The sequence below is a fragment of the Poecilia reticulata genome, chromosome 20 (genome assembly GCF_904066995.2).
Source record: "Poecilia reticulata chromosome 20, P_reticulata-male-v2, whole genome shotgun sequence".
Classification (NCBI taxonomy): domain Eukaryota; kingdom Metazoa; phylum Chordata; class Actinopteri; order Cyprinodontiformes; family Poeciliidae; genus Poecilia; species Poecilia reticulata.
The window spans coordinates 17878437-17902061 of NC_088849.1; the positions used below are offsets into that span (position 1 = coordinate 17878437).

Consider the following 23625-nt stretch of genomic DNA (forward strand, 5'->3'; position numbering starts at 1 on the left):
TCACACCTTGCTGTAAGGTTAGGCATGTTGATATGGGATATTAAGAAGCAGAGACGCTTAGGACAACATGTACTTCCAACCCTGAACTGTTGAGCCTGCTTGCTTCCGAGACATTTGATAGGTTAAAAAATATTTCTTTAAAAATATGGGATTCTGAACTTGCCCATACATGAAATTTCCCAGCGTTTTCTTAATTTGCTCTACTGATAGAGCTAGAAACAATTCAATTCTAGAAGGCAGATGAGCATGACAACAGGGAAACATGTAATAATGTTGCTGATAATCATTATCCAGATACGGATTGTTGTATTAATCAACATTTTCCACACAGTTACATTTTATTACATGCATCACTATGGCATTACTACTTTCTCTAAAGTGCACAGCTCTTGACAGTGACCTTATACATTACTGGCATGCAGAATAATGAATGCATGACACTTCCAGTACACGGATGATTGCATCTCAATAGTTCCTTATAATTGCAATATTGTACAAATTAAAACTGTGATTTCAAGTGTGATTAAACACAAAGTGCAGCTCTAGCAAGAGGCATTATAAAGAAAAAAATATGCATTTTCACCCATATTCATCCCACTCCAATACCGTTATGTACAATAATGTAACTTGTAGTTTTTTCATTATAACACAGCAACAAATAAACTTTTCCACTCCTTGTCCAAAACTACACAAAGCTGTAAAACATTTACGTCATCAGTATTTCTCCAAGAATAGATTCACAATGGTCAAATTGTGGACCTAGACACAATTTACAACAATTTGATTTCAACATAAAGATAGCTTGACAGCGTTGCAGCATGAACCTGTAGAAAACCACGTGCTTTAAATGACACTAAGAAACCACTAAGAAATACATAAAATAATAAATTGTGCAATAATTCACATCTTTTTTGATTTATTAGTGTAAGTTGGCTGGTGAGATTTATAAGCCATGTGTGGTGTTTTCGCTAGCACATTTCATTTATTTCCTTTTAGATTTGTTGTGAATTGGTTTCTATCTAACCAAAGGCATGTTTATAAATATTAAAAGTGCTGAAAATAATCCTACGAAGTTACCTATTTTGATGTGCTAACTAGCTAGCTGTGGCTAACGTCAACTACCCTGGAGAGATCTCCCGATCCTCACAATGCAGTTTAAATTAAGACTAATTTAGCAAGTGCTAATATTCAAATCCACAACAATGAAGACCGGAGTATCACGTTTTATAATTTCCCCCCAAAAATCAATCTGACCCACTGATAAAGCTAATGCTAGCCTCCAGTGATGTGCTGACAGAGGACGTTAGCCCGCTAGCTCCATTACTTACGATGTACTCTCGAACTTGACTGTGAAAATTCTGCTCTCTGATGGTAACATCGTCTTCTTCCATTCTTCATATTGCAAGTACAAATAGGCTACAGGTTCTCTACATTCTAGCTTGCCTCACTGGCAACAACTGCCACACAACTGCGGATCGCTCTCCACTGGGCGCAAACTGTTTTGGCTGTTTAAGTCAGGCTTCTCCGTGGTAAGTAGGAAAAAAAACTCCCCAAAATAATGGTCGTCATCTCAAAGCGTCAAGCTTTTAAACGGCAAGCATTTTTGGAACGTCATCCCCGCCGCCATATTGGAGGGGGAATGTTTTAATAAAATATAATTTAGTGTACAACATAATAAAACAAACTGAATGAAAATTAATAAGAAAATAGCAATAAGATAAAAGAAAACCCTCAACCATGGAGGAGGTGTCTGTTTTTTAGAGTGTTAAAATTACTTAAATTCTTTTTGGCTTTCAAGTTGACTTAAAATTTGTAGTTTCAAATAAACAGCAATGAATGTACTGTGATACATGAATGAAGCACTACTTAATAATTTATTTTATCCTCAAAGGCATTTAAAGAGTTGTGCAATAGTAGCCAGCTAGAAATTATTAATATATTTAAAAACATGTGGAGGGAATTTTCCATATTTATTAAATATTTAAAAATCAACTGAATATGGAGCCAGACATATTGTTATCCATTTTTTTCTGGTAGGTAGAATTTTTAGTTCTCCATTGGATCATGCACAACAATCATGTGGCCTCAAATGCAGGTGGTCCTTCAACACTTTTTTGTGTTTAAGGAGTCTGGTTAGTTACAAATTTCAGCATCATCAACTGACATCATGTAGTACATAGTTGATATCAAAGAACATCACACATTCCCACAAACTGAAAATGCAAGAAGCATAAAAAAACCTATTCAGTGTGCAACTGGTAACATTTAGTCCTCATTGTGGGGTTCCTTGTGGTGTACTACCCTGGGCAGAAAATCAAAATGGTTTGATAAATAGACAATCAGGAAAACATGTGTCCTCATCCTTTTTTCAAAGATACTTTACTGTGTTCAGTGACTCAGCCCTGAAAAGACCATTTGGGTCACTGTTGTTTCTGTTTCTCTGTTTTATTTGATTTTTAAATCATGTACGATGTGTTGAATATATATAAAGTTTAATTAATACATTCTTTTGTCAAAATTTCATTTGGATAGCCATCAATTATTAATCTTTGTTTGTCCACCAGATAATGCTACATTTTCTCCCCTTCCGAGTATGTAGGGAAATGTCCCACATTTTCTTTTGTTTTTTGTTTTGTTTTGTTTTTCAGAGCTGCATTGCCACTGAAAGCAATCTGTTACAATGGTAGTTGGAAATGATGCATGAAAAACGAGCAAATTTGTTATTTTTGTATCTTTGTTTTCTTTTTCTCTCTTTTTTTTTCTTCTCTTGATTATAGTCTTTTCTGTGTGAACTTCCTGACTTTTACAGGGCAGACTTTTCACAAAATGTAGTACTTTAATTTAGATACAAATCTAAATAATGTTGGATAAGTGTAGGTTGAAGCTGTTTTAAAGACAGGGCCTTGAAATGCATTTTGAAATGTATTTTATGGGAACAACTTTAGTATTTTTGTTTGGGGGTTTCTCCCCTCCCAATATGGCGGACGTTTTGACGTCCGCCATATTTTTCGGTTTTTTACGCCTATGGTGCGACCTGGAAGTAAATAGTCACGTGTCATGTCAACAAACCTGCGCTCATGGAAACACATGTGCTGTTTCAGGTTTTTATTTGAGCAAAAATAGGAGACACGTTACTTAGCTACTTATGTTGACTGCAACTATTCGTGCCTTAAGTTTTCGTGTCGCCGGTCTGAATTAACTTTGTTAAGCTAACCTTGTTCAGTTCCAGACTGTTTGTAGAAATGAAAGGGGGGAAAAGAAAACAGAACAGCAAGAAGAAGAAAGGAAATGCGGTCTTACAGAAGTACATGTGTGCGGTGGATGAGTTTGTTAAAAATATTAGTGATCATGAAGAAGCAGACAGAGACCAGAAGCTGCGATCCGTGAAAACCAAAAGCAGAAAGGAGTTACGCAAAGAAAAGAGAAGACTGAAAAAAGCCAAAATGAAAAGTCACTATGAAGGGAAAAAGAGCGTCAGTTTTGCCTCGGATGTTGGGGAAAAGTTGGAAGTCAGATCTGGAAATAAGCACCAGACTCAGAAAGCTGATCAAATAAAAAGGGAAGTGACAAAAACCCTTTCAAACAAGCACGCTGAGGTTCCTAAAGAGAAAACGGAGTCGTCTGGATCTAAATCATCCTCCAAGAAAGGCAAGAAAATTAACAAGCTTCAAGAATCCAGAAAAATGGCTCTGCTTGAGGCAAATGAACAAGAGGACAGAGAGATAAAAAAGCTGGAGCGATGTCTTGGATTAAACAAAAGGAAAAACAAGAAAAGTCTCCCTCAGTCTTTTGTGACCGATGGACTGGACTACATCCTTGGAGTCCTCGACTCCAGCTCATCTGGAGCAGGGATATACGACGGTGAGTTTGATGAAGATGAGGATATGGACACTGCTAGAGAGAACTTTGAAAAGCTGGATCAGGATGATTCTCTGTCAGATGAAGATGAGGAAGCAGGGGAAGACATGGCGAGTGAGGAAAGTGATGATGCTGAAGAGGAAGAGATGGAGAGTGAGGAAGATGAAGAGGAGGAGATGAGTGACGAGAATGATATTAATGAAAGTGGAGCTGATGCTGCTTCAGGAGCTGAAAGTGAGGAGGAAAGTGACGAAGAAGCTTCCCATCCTGACCAAAGTTCGGAAATTGTGAGTGTAGATTTTAACTCGCATAATTTTGTTGCTTGTTTCATAATTAGTTATTGTGTTATGTTTTTATCATTTAATGCACTGTGAACTGCATTTTTGCTGAAATTAGTTTTTTTGTTTTTTTTTTAAAGGTCACCTCAATAACTGGCAAGTATGTCCCACCTCAGCTGCGAAATATCGCAGATGACAAACGCAAAGCTGAGCTTGAAAAGCTGAAAAGGAAAGTGAAAGGCCTGCTGAACAGGTAACACTCTCCTGCAGCAGCACAAATAATTCAGACAGAAATGAAAAATGTAGTTTTGAATATTTAACCTCTCAGGTTCCTCTCATATTTAGCACCACATTTTCACTTGAATACAAAAACGCTCTGTAAAAGGTTGCGCTTGAACTATTATGTCATATCCTTCTAATTTGTTTTAATTAATGCCATAAACATGACAAATAGTAATGATTTGTCTGAATCTCTAATCCTTCAAGTGTCAGATTAAGAAAATTGCAAGAAGTTGTGTTTTTCCCCATATATGTGAATTGTAAATTCTTGGGCCATCATTTGAAGGATGCCATGCATTATTTATTTCTGTGAATCTTTTAAGAACAATATCAACTGCATCCCTAACCATACCGTAGCCAATTAAGTTCTGAATTCTTAAACCCTTAAATTCTTTTGAAAGAACAAAAAAGTATATATTCTCCATTGCATATTCATAAATTGTGTTATTATCTAGTTCTAGGAAAGTCAGAATTTTGAAACATTAGTTTTGATTTACCGTACATTTTATTTATTTAAGTTGTAGATAACTCACTCAGTCTGGATCCCTTGGATAAAAACAAACGATCTCATGTCTTCATTTTTTTCTACAGTTATGTTTTATTAGTCCAATCATCAACTGCAGTCCTCACCGCCCTTCAAACATTCATAAATTTTCTTCCTTTACGATTTACATGACAAAATCCTGATGGCGACAACTGATAATAAACCTGCACCCTGTCCTCCTCTCAATTTCCTAAACTAGAATCGTCATTCTCAGGGATGTGTTTTATTCTTATCAATGTACCGTTTTCAGGCTGAGCGAGGCCAACATGGCCTCTATCTGTGGTCAGCTGGAGGAGCTGTACATGAGCTGCAGCAGGAAGGACATGAACGACACGCTGACGGACGTTCTGCTGGCAGCCTGCGTCACTCCCACCCTGATGCCCGATAGGCTGCTGATGGAGCACGTGCTGCTCGTCAGCATCCTTCATCACGCTGTGGGGCTGGAGGTGAGGCCCTTCAGTTCTTTGCCTCGAATATTTTAGATTTGAAATGAGAGAGAGGAACACGGACGTCATACAGACTGCCGAGTTTCATTTTTCTTTGTGGTATTGCGTTTATGTTTAGGCCTTTGCTGCAGTTTGTGAGAAGCAGATGCTTTTTTTTCCGTCATATTAACTTTGGATATATTATTATTTGTTTGGTTCAGTTTTCAAAAGTATCTCCTTTCTCTACATGTTTTAAGTTCAATCTTTTTTGAAATGACTCAAAAGCAGTGACTATTTCTTCCAGTTATTTAATATATTCTTACAGGTTTGATTTTAATTTAGTATTTTTTTCATCAATCACTAGGGTAAGATTTTTAAATCATGGTTTAATTTCCCTTTGGTATTATCCCACAAGGTTCCTCCAATGTCTGTAACAGGTTGAAATTTATTAAAGGGTTTTCCAGATTTGGGTAAATATGGCATTTGAAAATAAATTCATATTTTCAGATTGTATTCCCAGTCTTAATGTCGGCATGGTAAATATTTCTCTTTTTTTTTTTACTTCCAGTTCACATTTTCTGGTGTTTTAAAATAAAATAAAATATGCATCCGTCCATCTTCCTTCCTTTCATCCCTCCCTCCATCCTTTCCATCTGTCAGTTCATTCATCTGTATGCCCATCTCCAAAGAGGACTGAATTCTGACTGTATAGTATTGTCATACCTGGAAAATGTGCATATACTCTCTAACTCCAGACATTTGCACCGTCTCGTATCCCATCACAGGTCGGAGCCCATTTTCTCGAGACAGTCGTGCAGAGGTTTGACGAGGTCTACAAGAACTCCAGCGAGGACAAAGAGTGCGACAACCTCATCGCCATCGTCGCTCACCTCTACAACTTCCAGGTGGTGCATTCTGTCCTCATTTTTGACATCCTGAAGCTGCTGGTGGGAACTTTCTCAGAGAAGGACATCGAATTGGTTCTGTTTGTGCTGAGGAACGTCGGCTTCGCCCTGAGGAAGGACGACGCGCTCGCTCTCAAGGAGCTCATCTCTGACGCTCAGCGCAAGGCCAGTGACATTGGGGCAAAGTTCAAAGATCAAACCAGGGTAGGCCGTGCGAAATGATTTACCTTCACACAAAACTCACTTTCATAACATCAGTTTTGCTTAAGTTGATCATTGAATTTTTGCATTTATTTCGTTTTTATGTTATAAACCTAGAAGGCTGGTAAAAGACTCGTTAACTTATCTCCAGGTGCGATTCATGCTGGAAACCATGTTGGCTTTAAAGAACAACGACATGAGGAAGATCCCAGGGTACGATCCGGAGCCTGTGGAGAGACTGAGAAAGCTGCAGAGGCCCCTGGTAGGCAGACTGGGCTGACATTGGTGAATCTGCTGCCAGGTTGGCAGGGTTGTCTTTAGATTTCATTTTTGCCAGTTTTTAAAAATATAAACAAAAGTTTAACATGCATAAACACAATCTGTTGGTATGAAACGGATGGACAGATGAATACAGCTTTCAGAGAATGCCCTAGAGAACAAAGTTTGGAAATCTAAACATGTTCCTGTACTCTGTTTTTCCATACTTATCTAGATCTCTAAAATATTTCAGTCTACTTCCTCAGTTTTCCTCAGTGCAGGGGTCACCAACACGGTGCCCAGGGGCCCCCGGTCGCCTGAGGGAACCTTGTCAGTCGCCCGTGGAGCAAATTCTAAAAATAGCCATTGTTATTAGGTAGCACTGCCAAAAAAATATTCAATTAAATGTTTGGTACCCACTTTTAAAAAAAGAAAAGAATAAAATAGATTTTTTATTATCTAACACCCTTTACTATTAGCAAAATTGTGCAGAAAAAAAACCCCTCTTTTCAAAACATCTTGTAGTAGCGAGTCTATGGCGGTGGGCAGTCAAAGCTAAATGTCACTGGTCGGTTTACGTTTATTTGGCGGCTTGGCGCTTTTTCTGTAAGCTAAAAATAAATGAGCGGAGTTTGATCCCACTCGTAGTTCTAACAGCGGCCATTTGGATCCCGGCTGAGCTTTTTATCGTGTGCGGTTCTGGCGGGTCACATCTGCCGCCCCTACTGACTGAGCGTCTCAGACTGCGGGTTAAAGAATTTAACCCGCAGTCCCCAAAAGAGTAAAAATTAAGCAAACAATGTTGCATCACTTTCTCCTCCTCTGGATGTCTGACACCACCTGAACCTGGAACTCAACATCCCCGTCTTTCCGTGGATCATACAGGTAGGCTTCGCTTTCATGTCTATTACTTAGCATCGTTTGTATAAATAACATTTTTTAAAAAGTCCGCTGCTTTTGTGGTTTAGGTTTGTGCTGGTTAGGTGCAGACAGTGATAGTTTTGTGCTACTCTCCAATCTGTCTAACGTTCAGCTTTTCAGTTTGCGAAACCACAAAAAGGCTAATAAGCCGGTGACCCGTCAGAACCGCGCACGGTAAAAAGCTCAGGCGGGATCTTAGAACAACGGGAGGAGCTCATTCATTTTTAGCTCACAGAAAATGCGCCGAATTAACAAAAGTAAACTGACCAATAAGATTTAGCCCTTTTGTATGCCCACCGCCACAGACTCGCACTGATGTGCGCTACGTACAAGATGCTTTGACACAAAATCTTTTTTTCTCCACAATTTTGTAATAGTAAAGAGGGTTAGATAATAAAACATACAATAACTATTCTTTTCTTTATTTAAAAGGAAAATCTCAAGGAACTCAAAGTGCGTACAGCTGCAGGTGCTGCTGTAATAATCCATACTGTCCGTCACTTGGAGGAAATTTAGAGTCACACAGAAGAGCTCCAAAAGGGAATCAAACTTAAAACTCTGAACTAAGAACTTCTGATCACATAATAGCAATTAACCATATCTGCCATGGTAAATCATTACTGATAACTATTGTGAGTAGTCCCTAACATTAATATGATTAGACCGCATGTAATCATATGTACATATGTATTATTGTTATTAAGAGTGAGCCAAGAAAATGTATGTCTGTATCAAACAAGTAGCCCTTCGTGTTACTCTGTACCCGTGAAGTAGCTCCCAGTCTCAAAAAGTTTGGTGACCCCTGTCTTAGTGCATTCTTTTTAATTGTTTCAACTTGCAGTATTTTATGTTACCAACAGATGGCACCAGAGTCCAACTTTCATATTCTCATCATCAGTGCTGTTGTTACATTCAACATGACTTTTTGGAAACGATTAAAATTCTTACCTGTTTTGTGGGATCTTTTTTATTGTAATCCTTTAAGATGAACTTAATGTTACTTGCTGGTGAATGTTTGATCCCCAGATTCGCAGCAGTGCTGCAGGCAGTGACCTGAAACTGAGGGTGTCTCTGGAGAACATCCTGAAAGCGGAGCAGGTGGGCCGCTGGTGGATCGTTGGCTCGTCGTGGAGCGGAGCGCCGATGATCAGCAAGCAGGATGACACAACCTCAAAGCAGAGTGCTGCTGAGGGACAGGTAGATTAACAGAACCATGAAATATTATGTGAATGACAGGAATGACATAACTTAACCCAAATCTATTCCAATGTTTTCATATGCCTTCTGGTACCATCTGCTTGCTTCCTCTGCATCTTCATTTAACAAACTTCTGAGGCCTTTACAGAACAGAATTGTACTATTTACCAATTAAATCACTCAAGCTACAAAGTACACTCAGATTTTTATTTATTAAAAAGATTTAATAATGCATATCCCACTCGATCCTCTTTATAGTTATGTACCACTTTGTTATTTTTTGTAACTTAAAATGTCTGGTAAAATCCATTTAGCATTTTGATTGCTATGTGAAGTGATGTGGATAAATTCAAGAGTTGTAAGTACTTTTGCTTGGCACGGTAAGGTGATGTAACATGTAACAACTCAGAGTCCAGAAAGTCAACCTAATACTATACAATGACTTCCCGTTAAGCTAAAAATGACCAGATGTCATTCTGAAATTAGAATTGAATAATTAAAACTCTCTACCAGTTCTGTTGTTCCCTGCCCATAATATACCAGTTTAAACTTTATTTTGATGTGGGCACTACTCAAATTCAAAACTTCTTCTCTATGATAGGGATATCCTGAATATCAGAAATCTGAAATCCATTTATCAATACAGCTCAAATGCTCTCAAATTGGATTTGCTGGTAATAATAAGGCACTGTTCTATTTCTTTTTATTTTCAACAGTAAGTCTAATTGTATCAAATTCGATTTAGATAAGATTTTTAACATGTAATATCTTATTTAGTCTCTTTCTAAAGACATATTTATTTAAAAAAGAATGTTAAGGCAGAAAGACAAAAGCCTAGAGAATAGTATAGAACAAAAGTACAAAAATAAAGAGAAGTTGTTGGTAAATGTCCAGAAATTGCTTTATAGTTACTAAAATATGTATATTTCTTATGATTATGATTAGGTTTTTTTAATTGGAAAATTTAGGAGGAAGAAGTTCATTTTTTACTGTACATTCTATTTTAATATTATTTAACATTTTGCTAAGTATAAAAAAAACAATAAACCTTCCAACTCTTGCAAATATATAAAACTAACAAACCAGCCAGAGGAGGAAATCCTAATTAAATGTGTTCTATCACAGACAAACGTAACAGTTTACTCAGTGCAATTCAATATAATAACATTTTACATTTGCATTTGAGAAGGGTGCCAAACACTGTTGAGCTGGACCTCATGTTACAATCCTGTGTTGATGCCAAACACATAAACAAACCCGAACATACAATGCTAATATGTTTTTCTCCCTTTTACTGTTTTCCATCTCCTTCAGTTCAGCCAGAAAGTGTTAGAACTGGCCAGGAAGCAGAGGATGAACACTGAGGTCAGGAGAAACATCTTCTGTGTCCTTATGACCAGCGAGGACTACCTGGATGCTTTCGAGAAGTTGTTGAGGTTTGTTTTGGCCCACATAATTGTCCTTTCATTGGGTTCAGTTCTCCAAAAGAATCATAATTTACCATTTCCTCAGTAGTTTGGCTCACTACACGCTAGATTTTATTTTATTTTTTTGTGAAACTCTTTTTGTGTTTTTTTTTTTTTTTTCTTGGTGAAGAATGGGTCTGAAGGACAAGCAGGAGAGAGAGATCGTCCATGTTCTGATGGACTGCTGCCTGCAGGAGAAAACCTTCAACGCATTTTACGCCGTCCTCGGAGAGAAATTCTGCTCCCAAGATCGACGCTTCCAGGTACGAATAATGCAACGCCCGTAATCCATGTTAGATGCACAGTTATGCATTATAAAACAGTTTGAGACACTATTTCTGCAGTTTAAACTGTAATCTGTATCAGATGAAGTCGTGTACACATTGAAAAAAAATGGTGCTTAGACATTAATTAACTATAAAATTACGAACGCTGCATTAAAATTGTATTTTATTTGTAAAATAAGATTCTTAATAAATTATTTTATTTTCTAATTAAAATGACTATTTACTCAATTACCTTGTGGGTAGATTTGAAAGTATGAAAAGTGATCTATAAATATTTAGTTACACATTTAAATGACCACCCAGTGTGCGTTTGTGTGCGATTTAATTGCGGCCTCCAGTTCACCTCGGCAGTGTGGGAGACCCTCACACCTCTCGCTCCTGATTTGAGTGCAAACATTGGGGCTGCGAGATCACCTGCACTACTGCCGTGGTAGCCAGCAGCTCATATCAGAGACCAGTGGCCATTGTCCTCATCAAAGAGCTTTAACTGGAGCTGCTGGGACTGTTTGCTCTTCACATGTAAGCTGGATGGAGATGCAGTCACTTACTGCTTGTGAGAGTTAACCTTTTGCCTCAAATGACTTGCAAATAAACTGAGGGAAGTCGTTCGATGTTTGGCACGCCAATAAAGAATTCAGCATAAATCATGGACGATATGTTCTTGGATACAAAATGAAGCCCTTGTACGGGGTGCCTCCAGGGACATAAATCAGGATGAACTTTCATATACACATAAGAAATTAAACTTTGTGTTTTTAAAGTAACATTTCTGAAGACATTTCATTAAAAGAGAAGTGAACATTGGAGAAAATGTCAAGGAAAAACAGAAAACATCGCAGTAGTTCTTTTTCATTTTCTTGCGATTTTTAAAATGTTGTCTTCATGTTTCCCTTCTTTCTGGACCCAGTGTGATTCTGGCTATTGAGTTTCAGTTTATTTAGTCTTGGTAATCAAATATTTTACTGGAATTTGAAGGTAATGGCAAAACCTCTAAAATGTCATGTGTAGCAATTTTATTATTAATTATTTTCTGAACTTTAAAAATTCCATCCTGCTTCAGTTTCTTGTGGTTTTGATCACTGTGAGGTCTTGTGAAGTTTGAGAAATTACCACCCTCTGATTAAGCAAAAAAAACCTCTAAATTACTGGTAAATAATATTGACTGGAGTCTCCAAAAGATGCAGGCTGTATAGTATGAGTAGATTATAGAAAGTTACTTTAATTCATCAAGTGTCAAAGCAGGTACGAGACGATCCCCAGTATTGTAGAAATTGACCATTGGCCAGTAGGAAGCAAACTATGCATATGACTCTTTCATAGTCAGAAAAGTTTGTACAAAACCACTAAATCTGTTTTTTGGAGCCCAAATGCCTTGCAAGAGGCCCAAAGCAGTTGCAACATTTGCTTATACCTCAAACTGCTTTGTGAATTTCCTAGCAAACCATATTTGTCTGGAAAACTTCAGGGCAGTAATGAAAGAGTATCCAGTAAGTTGATTTAAAAGATTAAGACAACTCTGGCTCTTAAGAAGCAAATTGTAAAGTAATAAAGGGATGACTTTATGTGCAGACTGCCCCTCCCCCTTCTTTACTGGATTGTCCTTGTACTAAACAAGAACTGTTGCTTTCCTAGATGACGTTCCAGTTCTGCTTATGGGACAAGTTCAAAGAGCTGTCCAACCTTCCCAGCTGTGCATTTACCAATTTGGTCCAGTTGGTGACTCACTTTCTTCGGAAGAAATGCCTCTCACTCTCCATCCTCAAAGTGAGTCATTCATTTTGTGCCACTATGTCCTGTCATAAATCGAGTAAGACATATCTTTGTGATTATTTCCCTTTCTTTGCGTCATTAGGTGATAGAGTTTGGGGAGTTAGATAAGTCCAAGGTGCGTTTCTTACGTCAGGTCCTGACGAAACTACTGAAAGAAACTGAGCCAGAGGAGATAACCAGCATATTTGGGAGGTGAGGTTCTTTCTTTTCCAGACGTGTATCAAATAAGCAGTAAACGTTTACGTTGTTACAGGTTACAAAATTGCAGTATGCCACACTTAACAGATTTTTATTCATTTATTTATTTGACTTTATTTTATTTACTTTTTGAAACTATGCTATGTTTTGTGTTGGTGTATCACATACAATTTCAGTAAGATCTGTTGAATGTTTGGCTTGTGTCATGATAAAATGTTTCTAATGTTCTTTGTAGTGATACAAAAAAAAATCAAATGACCCCACCTGAAAGGTCATGTTAAATAACTGTTAATTACACTTTGACATTTTTGTAAAGTCTGATAAGGAATATATCTCGTTTCTCCATCTCACCAGGATTTCAGGAATTGCTAAGCTGGGATTGCTGCGAGACGGCTTGAAGCTTTTCATCAGTCACTTCCTCCTGAAGAACTCCCAGTCTCGGGGACCAGCTGAGCATGCCGTGCTCCTGCGGGAGCGTGCTCAGGTCGCCACCAAGGCTATGGAAACTAAAGACACCAAGCTCAAACTGTAAAACAGACCCAAAGTTTGTGGCATTAAAAGCTTGTTGGGCTGGAATAAATCCACAAAGAAACACCTAAAAACACTCAATGTTGAAATACAGGGCTGAGATCCACCTTTGGTGATCTACGACAACCAAGTAAAACATTATGCATTCTCTGATTTGTGTGTGTAAGAACAAAAATGTTTTGTTTCCATCTGCAACATACACAAACAGAGTCTATCTTTGTACATTTGTTTAGCCCTCCAACACTCTGGAGGAGCACGGCAGATGTCACGGTCAGACAGCAGGTAAACAGTTGGGGCAGGGGTGTCCCATCAGACCATCAATTCCCAAAACCACAAAAACCTGAAAAGCTTCTGGGGTCCAAATGACCCCATCTCTTACAACCGCGGGAGGGATAAAAATAAGGATAATAGTTTTTCTCCAATTAACCTTTTGTGAAAATCATATTATACAGGTACTGTACAATCAGAGTTTGACTTTTTTGTGTGTATTATTTTTTTTCCTAGCAAAAAATTTATTTTTACATTTAAAACTCAACTGAACTTTAACTGTCTGCTTTGTAGACTTTTTTCCCCTTTCCTGTGTGTTTTGACCTGAACACTAAGAGGTTGTGGCGTTGCTCTTCAGTGTTTACATGCCCTGATAAATTGACTCGGGGACGCTGAATATGGCCTGTCCTGTTCGCCTGCTGACACCAGTGTATTTCCCACATGGTTTGCATAGCAGAGTCATTCTGTTACATTTGATACTTGCTCCTATAAATTAGCTCTGTCGATGCCTGTATTATTCTAAAGGCGTAGAGCGGGCAGCCTGGGGGTCAGCAACAGACCGGGTCAACCAGATCAAGTGTTTGTCAGTTCATGAAGTAGACTGCTGCTGATAGGAGGTCGAACTTTTTCCCATTTAAAGCCAAATATTCAGTGATGTACACAATGTTAAAAGAAAAATATTAAAAGGTAAAATATTTACACCCTTTCAAATGTTTTATTGTGACGTGGTTAAAGGACATGAAAACAATTATTTTGAAAGTTCTTCACAAATGAAGAATTTATAGTTTTCAGACCAGATTTATTTCGGTACCCCTAATTTAAGCAAACATACAACAGTTGACTTAAGAAGTCACTAAATTAGTGCAAAGAACTCTCACTGTAAATAATCCTGGATACACCTTTCCTACTGTAAAGCACAGTGGTGGCACCATCATGTTGTGTTAATGGGTGTTTTTCGGCATTGAAGTCAAAGCAGGTCCATGTTAATGGAAAATACAGTTAAATCCCGCAAGAAATCCTACAGAAAACTTAAAGCGTAAACATATATATATAATTTTAAAAATGTTTTATCCTTCTTCTTCACAATCATCCCCAACACTGTCAATGAATAAAATACATCAAAGTTGTACTGTGACAAAAATAAAGTTTAAGTGTAATGAAGACACTAGTGTGTGTATGAAGACATCAATGTTTAGTGCAATTATTTTTTTGAGCACTATTTTAGAGAAGCACTGTTAAAAAATAGATCTGTAAGTTCACTACAGCTTGATTTTTACCTGCTGACCCTAAGCTGAACTTTAAGTTAGCCTGCTAAAGCAAACAGCTACAGATAGCCAACAGATTACTCGGTAAACCTGGAATAAATGGTCCAAAAATCTCTCGGGTGTTTCTGTCGATTAACAGTGATCGCTGCAGAAACAAAATCTTTTCAGTCTGCCACATTGCACCAACATATCAGGAGCTCACTGTAAAGTCGTATTAGAAGTTGACAAAAGTCTAAAATGAACCCTTTCAGATTGTGAAACCCATAAAACCCATACATTGCTAAAGTAAAAGACTCCTATTTTGAACCTACATGCTAGATTTTGTTTTTGTGAGATCAACTAAACTCTCTTTAGGGATAATTTATTATCTATGAAGCAACATCATGGTCAGTTCATTTATTTTGTTTAGTTGTAAATCACCATTAAATGAAGCTAAAATTCACAAAAAACTGTCCTTCATACCTCTGGTGACATCACAAATGGTAACTGACCACATTTGTTGTTATTGATTCTTTTAGTGTTTTTCCCCCGTAATATAATCACAATTCCTGATTTAGACGTGTTTACTTGTTTCCTGCGGTGGTCAGTGTTAGCGTCAGCTTTTTGGTTCAGGCTGTTCTCCATCACTGCGCTGTTGTCACAAGAGTCAAACTCTAGCACTAACATGTAAAGTTGAACCCTTTACTACTTAATAATAGCAACTCCTGTGCTATAAATATTCTTAATATTGCCTGATCAGCGATTCTTATGCCTCTTGTGATGTCATCGACCCAAATGCGCCCGCGCTAAATTAGCTCTTTCTCTCTTCTGTGCGCGTTTTAAGAAATGCTTATATTGACGTCAATCTCCATTTGTTTGCAATATGAGGCCACTAGCTAATATCTTTAAATTGGACACGCATATGTTTTTTTTTATATTTTATTTCTTACATTTACAAACTTAAGTTTCAAACCGATATTGCAGATTATAGCTATACCTTAAAATCTCCAGTCTACATGAAACTATCCAGCAGCGTCCATGTTTCCCTGCTTTTTAAAGCGTGTATTAATACGAGCCTATTGTCGGTGTGGTGTGAAATGTTTCCTCTGTCTGACAACCTGCTCGCTGTTTGCTCTCACTGCCCGTTTGCACAGATCCGACAGCGCTATTAACAGTGATTCCCATGACCCGAGCTGTCAGAGCAAAGAGAGGGAACACAGGACTCAAACACTCCCTGTAAATCATGAATGAGCCTCTGTGTTTCCGAAAAGAAGGAGGGGAAAAAAAAAAAAAGAATACGCCGAAACATTACCTGATTTTAATTTTAAGTTAAAAAGAACATTCTATTTTACATTATTTGCAGGAAGATAAAGGTCAAACAGTTATTTTTGACATGCATTTTTTTTTCTATGAGCAATTTATTGTATAAATACATTATAGAAAAATAATTGTCCGTTTCATTTGTCATATTGCTGTGAATAATTTTGTTTTATGGCCTCTTTTCCCGGACAAACCGCAGAATTCAATTCTGACCCACTCCAAGCTTCATGCAGTGTCTTTATATGGGTGAGCATAGCCTAAATAAAATGCAGGTCTTCTGATTTATTGCTTCTTTTTTTAACATCAGCTTCATTTATTTATTTATTTATTTGTTTTGCGAATTTCGTACAGGAAAATTCTTGGATTACATGCAACTGCATTATTTTTCTTTTCTTTCTTAATTTTTTTTTTTTTTTTTTTTTTTTTACAGTGAAACTCCCCAAAGTCAGTCAGCTGAAGGTCAGCTCAGTTAAGGCTGCGGACTGGCGTCGCTGTTGTGATTGCGCTCCTCGTCCGAAGAGCAGTCCGACGAGTTGTACAAGAAACTGTCGCCTTCGTCGTCGTCGCTGTCTCTGAAGTCTCTTATTCTGCCGTTTTTTGAGTCCGTCTTGCTGTGATAATCTGACTGTTCAAGTCCGTCTGATTTCTCCTGGCCGCTCTTGTTGGCGCCTTTCTGCTTCTCGGCCTCCTGGGCGGCCTGCTCTTTGGCCTTTTTGCTCCTCTTCCATTTCATGCGTCTGTTCTGGAACCAGATTTTCACCTGAGGAGAAGAGGAGTCGATAATTCATCTCAACAGAAGCGTCAAAAAAGTTTATTGGACATAATTGTTGTCGGGGTCTTTTTATAGTTTTTCATTTACTTCTTATTTCACGACACTTCTCTTTGTAATGGTGTTTTTGTCATTTTCAACGCTTATTTCTCCATTAAATGAAATAGAGAAAAAAAATAGCACTCGTCACCATCGTTTCCACATCCACGTAGCGAGATTGTAGGTGAAAACAGCGCATCTCATAATTATAAAAAAAATTTAATAATCATATATAAAAGCAGGTCTTATTTTTAAATGTCACTCCTTTGTGTACATTATCAAAAAAGGATCCCAAAAGTAGCAAACAAAGGTCTTTCCGCTAAGCAGTTACATTTTTCAGGTTGAAAGAAAGAAAAAAAAAAAACACAATTTAATGGACTTCTTTATAAAATCTACAAAATTACATAACATTCAAAAATTATGCCATTTTATCTCAAGTTTATCCAGCTGAACTGTTGTAAAATGAATCAAAAACACAAGGCTGTAAAGATAGTTATGGATGCTTAAAATAGTTCAAATGTGATTTCATCATATAGGTCTACCAAGAATGACTTTTATAGACTTAAAATATAAACCAAAATGTCAAATCTCTAAGTTATTTTCTCTAGCAAGCGTTGGCTAACCATAATGATTGCACGGCACAGTTTTAATAATTTTATATCATTTTATGTTTACAAAACTAACTAGATTCTCTCTTTCTTCCAAATGTTGCTCTTTAAAAATTTTATAATTACCCATCTGGCTGTATCATTTGTTTTTAACCATTACTGCTCAAAACAGTGTAAAGACTTAATAAATGTGTGTAAAATATGCGTAAAAGTCATCAATCCACCTAACACTGCCCTTGCTGAGCTTAATGTCCCGGAGGATTGTCACAAAAACTTTCAAAATCTGATTTATTGCATATATATAGAGAGATTTTTTTTTTTTTACTTAACATTATATTAATCAATAAATCAAAATCACGATGAGCTGATTCAACTGGCCTCTTTCAGTTCTTATATTTAATCTGGGGTTAAGGATCATCCTACAGTGTCAATAATCTGAGATTCCACCACGGGGGGGCTGGTGGGCACTTTTCTAAACCCAAATAATATAAAACTATTAAAATTAGCCAAAATAAACAATGGAAACATATGTTTTAAAACTCCAATTGACAACAACTTGACTCATCTGGATTTATGACTGTGGCATACTAACATTTCTTAATTTTTTTCATGGTTATTGGTTATGGTGTGCCATTCCAAAGTTAAAAATGGTTAGCCGTCCTTTTAAGAGCTTTCTACAGGCAGCCTGGCAGTACTGTAGTAAACACAGCAATGCTAAGAACGGGCTAATCATGGGGGAAGTTTTAGTAATGCTGCTGAATCTGACAAAATAGAAACTTGGGAGAATTTCTTGTATCTGAGCAAAATCTCATGCAATAGACATAGAGAAGGCAACGCATCCATCCATCCATCCATCCATCCATCCATCCATCCATCCATCCATCCATCCATCCATCCATCCATCCATCCATCCATCCATCCATCCATCCATCCATCCATCCATCCATCCATCCATCCATCCAAAGAAGTGAAATTGGGAAGTTAAAGGTGATAAAACATTTGTTCAGGCTATATTCTTATCTGCTCTACTCTTAAGGTGTATAAGTCATCAAAATAATTTAACTCTCAATTGAACATTTGACTTTGTAATGTAATGATGCTCAATTCTAACAGTATTAAGGCTTGTTCATTTTTTGTTGTTTTATTTGGGGTGTTTTTTGGTACCAAATATCACCTCAACAGTTTGTTTTTCATGTGCTGTGCTTATCAAGGGATGATTTGACAGTATAATATAAAAGGTTAAGCATTGTTTGATTTAGATAGGAAGTGCTTTTAGCAAAAATCAATGTCTGTATCCTGCTTCAGCGGTCAAAAGTGCTAATGCTAACATCAAACTTGAAGGAAAGTTAAACTTCTTAACTTCACTAATGTTTTATGCCATAGCAGCAAACACATGTGTATTTATTGTTTTTGGAAACACATGAGTAAAATGATCTTAGTTATGTTGCTTAAAATAAATGTAATTAATTATGTTTGGCAGTTGATGAATCGTCAGTTGAATCTCACATGACGTCTAGTCAAAGGTGCTGATTAAAATGTACACAAAAACTGTGTGTAAATGGTTCTTCATTAATTAAATTAGACAACTAAAATGCCTAAATGTAATTTACTCTGTTTTTATGGATTTAAAAATTATGATATAACAGCCACTGAGTAAAGCCATTATAAACTGGGCTTTTCTTAGCATAGTTGCTGTAAAATGCATAGTGCCATCTTTCAATTTGTTGAAAAGATTCCGTTATCTTATAAACCAATTGTAAATGTGATTGAAAGTTGAAAAGATGTTGGTATAAAGCCGTCTACCATATCTGTTGGTTAGAAGGCTTTGTTTGATCAAATGGAGAAACTAGACCTGAAAACTAGAGTTAAATTGGTGAACTGCACTAAAAGAATTTTAAAGAGTCATAAATATTAGCTATTGAAATTATGTACCTAAATTCAAATTGTGTACATTGGTATGTAAATGAAACGTTCAATAACTTTTACGTTTAAGCATAAGCTTCTGCTTTGGTGACAAACTCGTTCCAAACCTTTTCATTATCAGTTAACTGCAGGTGTTGATTTAATTAGCTGTAATTGTCATTTGCTAATTTGTCTATTTGAATTGAGTTATAATTGAATTGATTGACTGAAATGAAGGTTAATAACCGTCACAAGATTTGGAGTTGAGGTGATTTTGTGTTGGAGCAAAAATGTGCATTTTTATCCAGCCTTAGCTAGCTTAGCAACAGCGCTAGTGCTAAAGCCAAAATTTCCAGTGAACTCCATTTACTTTGAGGAGGTCATTGTAAATGAACAGCGCTTGTTAGTTGCAGTTCTAAGGAGAAGTTTATTTCTGATAGAGTAGAATTTAAAAGTTTACATCCGCTTTATAGCAACAGCGCTAAGCGATAAAAACATTCACTTTATCAATCCCACACTGGGGAAATTCACATGTCACAACAACAAAATTGCAAATACAAATCACAGTGAAAAACAATGTAAGCAATCTAAAAGAAACTAAACGCTTTGCACAATGTATAATTTGAAAAAAAAAAAGCTGTAACATTGCACCTATTAAAATAATGCATAAGATGTGACTTATGAAATATGGTGCAATGCCAATGCAATAATAATTGCATAGATGAGAGGCAACAGAGACATTAGTGGTAGCAAGAAGTACAAATTTATCAACAAGTTGTTCTGTTATACAGTCTGACTGCAGTTTGTGTGAATGACCTGTCGTATCTTTCCTTCCTTTAAGTGGGTCTATCAGTTTGCTGCAGAAGGAGCTGCTTACAATGTCACATAGAGCATAAAATGGATTGAGAATTTTGCTTTCAGCTTAATGCTAAAGTTAAACATACAGGATGTTACAAGATGAGCTTTGCAACCTTGTCGCAGTCGTTGCCTATCAATAACATATCCAGCTGTAGGTTTTCAGGGAAAAAGTTTAACACAATGCTGCATAGTTTTAAAATAGATTTTAAAGATCTGTGTTCGTCTTGAACTATTTTCTCAACAATGCTACAGTTAAACTTGTCAGCAAGCTACACCTTGCAGGTTGGCTTGAACAACACAGCTTCCTTGGCAACTCTTCTTAGCTGTGGTTGCCAGGGAAAGTGTTGACATGCAATATGTTCATTGCAAATTTAGTAGCTTTTTATGCCTTAATCAGAAACCAAGTACTTTTCTTGTTTCTTTTTTTTAACACGGGAGACAAGCATAATTTAGGGAAAGAAACAGTGAGGGTGGTGTGTCTAATGCAATGCATTTGGTATTAATCAGTCTGAACGTGCAGCTTTTTATCTCAATGAAGACAATTCTGAATTGAGAAATGTGACATAAATGGTTCTATGTGGTCAGTTGTGTGAATGTGGGTTCCCCTTTTGATTAATGACAAAAATTAAAAATATATATATATATTGTCTGTTGTATTTAAATCCCAGGCGAATTTGAAACCAAATAATTAGTTCATTTGAGAAGTCAAAAATGAATTAAATCAATTTAGCTTGATTTAATTACATTGACATTTTTAACACAATAAATATTTTTGCTAAACTCCTTTATAAACTGGAATTGAACGAGTTTCATTACTATTTGATCAACTGCTTTAGAAGTGTAGAAAGAAAGAGTTCTGCTCTCTGTGCGCATTCAATAAATTGAATACATTTAATGCACAAACTTAAAAAAAAAAAAAAACTGTTGGCGTGTGTGTTTTCAAGTGTTGTGGCGTGTAATATTTTATTTCTGCGAGCAAAGGCACAGATCCTCATTTCCGAGTTGTTCGCCTTTACCGTGTATCACGCAATACGCTAAATGAGACGTGCAGGACTGAGCGATACCTGCGTTTCGGTGAGCATGAGCGACGTGGCCACCTCGAAGCGCTTTGGTCGCGACAGATACTTGTTCAGTTTGAACTGATGCTCCAGCTCCAGCAGCTGCTGACTGGTGAACGCTGTCCTGGGTCTTCTGCACTTTCCGAGCAGGTTTGACTGCGTCTGAGCTGCAAGACAAAGACAATGAGCAAAGATGCGTTGTTTTCTGTGTTAAAAAGAAGAAGAAGAAGAAGAAGAAGAAGTAGTCATTTATAATAATTAAATTGGTCTCATTGTAGAAATGTACGTCCTTGACAGACAGATGTTTACGCTGTTGATATTGAGTCCAGTTTTTAAAATGTGATCCATATGCGGTCAAAAATGAGAGTTCCACACATGAACGCAGACAAACTTTCTGCCCTCTTAATTTTTTTTTTTTTTGGAACAAATCCTCTAAAGTGAGCAGAAACAAAAAAGCCAGTATATCTGCTGAGCAGATCGCATGTCGGCTGTGGCTTTCACACTCCTCTGCCACTTTCCCCCACTGTCCATTATCTGTCCATTTTAGTTCCTCTGCAGAAAAACCAACGCTGCTTTACAGCCTCCGCGTCGAGGCGATGCAGTCTGGTGGGAAATGTGAGCCTTGATATTTCAAAATAAACTTGTATGATTTAAAGGGGGAAAAAAAAAGAAAAAAGATGTGGCTGCTGTTTTAACGCATCTTATTACGCGAACTATTATTATTTTTCGTTATATTTTGGTAAATAGAATGAAACAAATTCAGCATTTATAATTTCTACTACTTAAATCTGCTTATTTCCACTGAAAGTTCTACTTTTATTTGGCACAGCAATTTGCACATTCCTCTGAACCTTATTTTTGGCATTTTGCTTTAACTTTACTATTGAAGTTTTTTTTTTTTTTTCTTTCAATGCGTTTTTTTTTAATCAATTTATTCATTTACATGTTATGGTTGGGGGAAAAAAATCCCCTAATAGTCCTAATCGGAGAGGAAGGATGAGAAAAATTCTGCAACTCACCATTAAAATCGGACATCTTTGGCAGCATCATCCCAGCTGTGGACACTCGCAGCCAGTGGTCCAGCTGGAAGGTGCTGGCTGTCAGCTTAATGGGGTCGCTGGTGTGGTGGTGATGCGAGCCGTGCGGATAGGAGTAGGACAGCGCGGGGTGTTGGCCCGTCAGCGCAGCGGCGGAGTATGTGTACATGGGATGGCCGTAGAGAGCCTGAGCCGGGATCCCCGCGCTGCTCTGCGGGTGTAGCCCCACCATGCCGTGCGCGCTGTTCAGGAACCCCGGCTTGGGAATCAGCCCGCAGGTGGAAATCCTCGGCGGAGACGGCGGCGTCTCGGCGCGTAACGATTCGGCGGCTGCCGTGAGGTCCGGGGCAGCTCCGCTCACGGACGACGGGATGGAGGAGGAAGATGCGGAGGAAGAGGACAGGGAAGTCACAAGTGCCAGCGGTGAAGTCTGCGCCTTTGGCGTGTCGACTGCCAGAAGCGCGTCGATGCGAAAGTTTTTGGATTTCTCCATTGGGTCGGCCGGTGCGCGTCCTGGAAGCCTCTGCGGCCGCTGAACTGGAGAAGAAATCAACCCTGTTTTCCTCACCTTTCAGAAGTTGATGATGTTCTCCGAAGTGTGAGAGAAGAGCGCTGTTTGACACTTAATCCAGGTCAGATGGAGGCGATTGGTGCAGCGTGAGTCAGGGGGGCTGTCCCACCGGATGCACTCAGCGGACTCAACACCGCCTCCTGCCCTGACGACCGCGCACCAAGATGACGGCAACAATATTTACGCCACAATTGGCTTAATGGCAGCGAAGAAAAAAAAAGATGGTGATTTGAAATAAACTCTGTCATTACTTTTTCCAATAGTGAATTTGTGTGTGTGTGTGTGTATGTTTTTTAAAAATATAATAAACTATTATTATTATTATTATTATTATTATTATTATTATTATTATTATTATTATTATTATTATTATTATTATTATTTAGTTCTACTAGTCCTTCAAATAGCCATATAGCCATTTTATTGCGTCAGCTAGAATTCAAACAAGCAGCAACTTTAATTATTCTCACTTTGGGTAAACAATTAATAATAAATCACATGTTGATTTGATGTTAGTTTAGTTCAAGTTTGAACAGATATACCTGTGGCCAACGGAGTTCAGAGAACTGGTTAAATAAAACAACGCAATAAATTGGAAATTCTGCTTTAAAACAAAAAGCAACACTTCACAACTTATAGTGCTGTTAAATGTTTGACGCAGCCTTTTGATATTAATTTAAAAAATATATATACAAGTTTTATCATAAAAACATGTGATTGACTTCGACTCAGAATTGTTTCTTTCTAAAATTAAATCCGTACAGGTTGGTGGTGAGGGGTTCAAAGGGCCTTTCAATACTGCAGCTCTTTACTCATAGACGTTTGTTCTTCATTTTA

General features: G+C 37.5%; 3 protein-coding genes across 3 annotated transcripts in view; 1 reads left to right on the forward strand and 2 right to left on the reverse strand.

Moving 5' to 3' along the window:
- The window catches only part of lmbr1 (limb development membrane protein 1), a 40207-nt gene extending 38662 nt beyond the window's left edge, over nt 1-1545 (reverse strand). Inside the window, exon 1 of the mRNA XM_008396743.3 lies at nt 1329-1545. Within this exon, the coding sequence (XP_008394965.1) occupies nt 1329-1391 (63 nt within the window). The 5' untranslated portion in view covers nt 1392-1545. The remainder of the gene's footprint in view (nt 1-1328) is intronic.
- Nucleotides 1-13268, forward strand: part of nom1 (nucleolar protein with MIF4G domain 1) — a 53389-nt gene extending 40121 nt beyond the window's left edge. Inside the window, exons 2-12 of the mRNA XM_008396744.3 lie at nt 3224-4145; nt 4277-4389; nt 5210-5405; nt 6170-6493; nt 6642-6752; nt 8696-8866; nt 10181-10302; nt 10463-10595; nt 12252-12383; nt 12472-12581; nt 12942-13268. Coding sequence (XP_008394966.2) covers nt 3243-4145; nt 4277-4389; nt 5210-5405; nt 6170-6493; nt 6642-6752; nt 8696-8866; nt 10181-10302; nt 10463-10595; nt 12252-12383; nt 12472-12581; nt 12942-13119 — 2493 coding nt within the window. The 5' untranslated portion in view covers nt 3224-3242 and the 3' untranslated portion in view covers nt 13120-13268. The remainder of the gene's footprint in view (nt 1-3223; nt 4146-4276; nt 4390-5209; nt 5406-6169; nt 6494-6641; nt 6753-8695; nt 8867-10180; nt 10303-10462; nt 10596-12251; nt 12384-12471; nt 12582-12941) is intronic.
- A 2662-nt stretch (nt 13269-15930) lies between these two features.
- mnx1 (motor neuron and pancreas homeobox 1) lies at nt 15931-23344 on the reverse strand. The gene is made up of 3 exons (XM_008396742.3): nt 22200-23344; nt 21187-21347; nt 15931-16706 (listed from the first exon to the last, which is right to left on the reverse strand). Exons 1-3 carry the CDS (start codon nt 22708-22710, stop codon nt 16416-16418), a joined length of 963 nt encoding a protein of 320 aa, XP_008394964.1. The 5' UTR covers nt 22711-23344; the 3' UTR covers nt 15931-16415.
- Nucleotides 23345-23625: the final 281 nt, after the last annotated feature.

Excerpts from the sequence above, each read along its gene's own strand:
- mnx1 (XM_008396742.3), bottom strand. The coding sequence starts at position 22,710 with ATGGAGAAATCCAAAAACTTTCGCATCGACGCGCTTCTGGCAGTCGAC. Across the intron at positions 21,348-22,199 it reads AAAGATGTCCGATTTTAATG|CTCAGACGCAGTCAAACCTG; the intron begins GTGAGTTGCAGA and ends TTTGTCTTGCAG. Across the intron at positions 16,707-21,186 it reads TCATGCTCACCGAAACGCAG|GTGAAAATCTGGTTCCAGAA; the intron begins GTATCGCTCAGT and ends TCTTCTCCTCAG.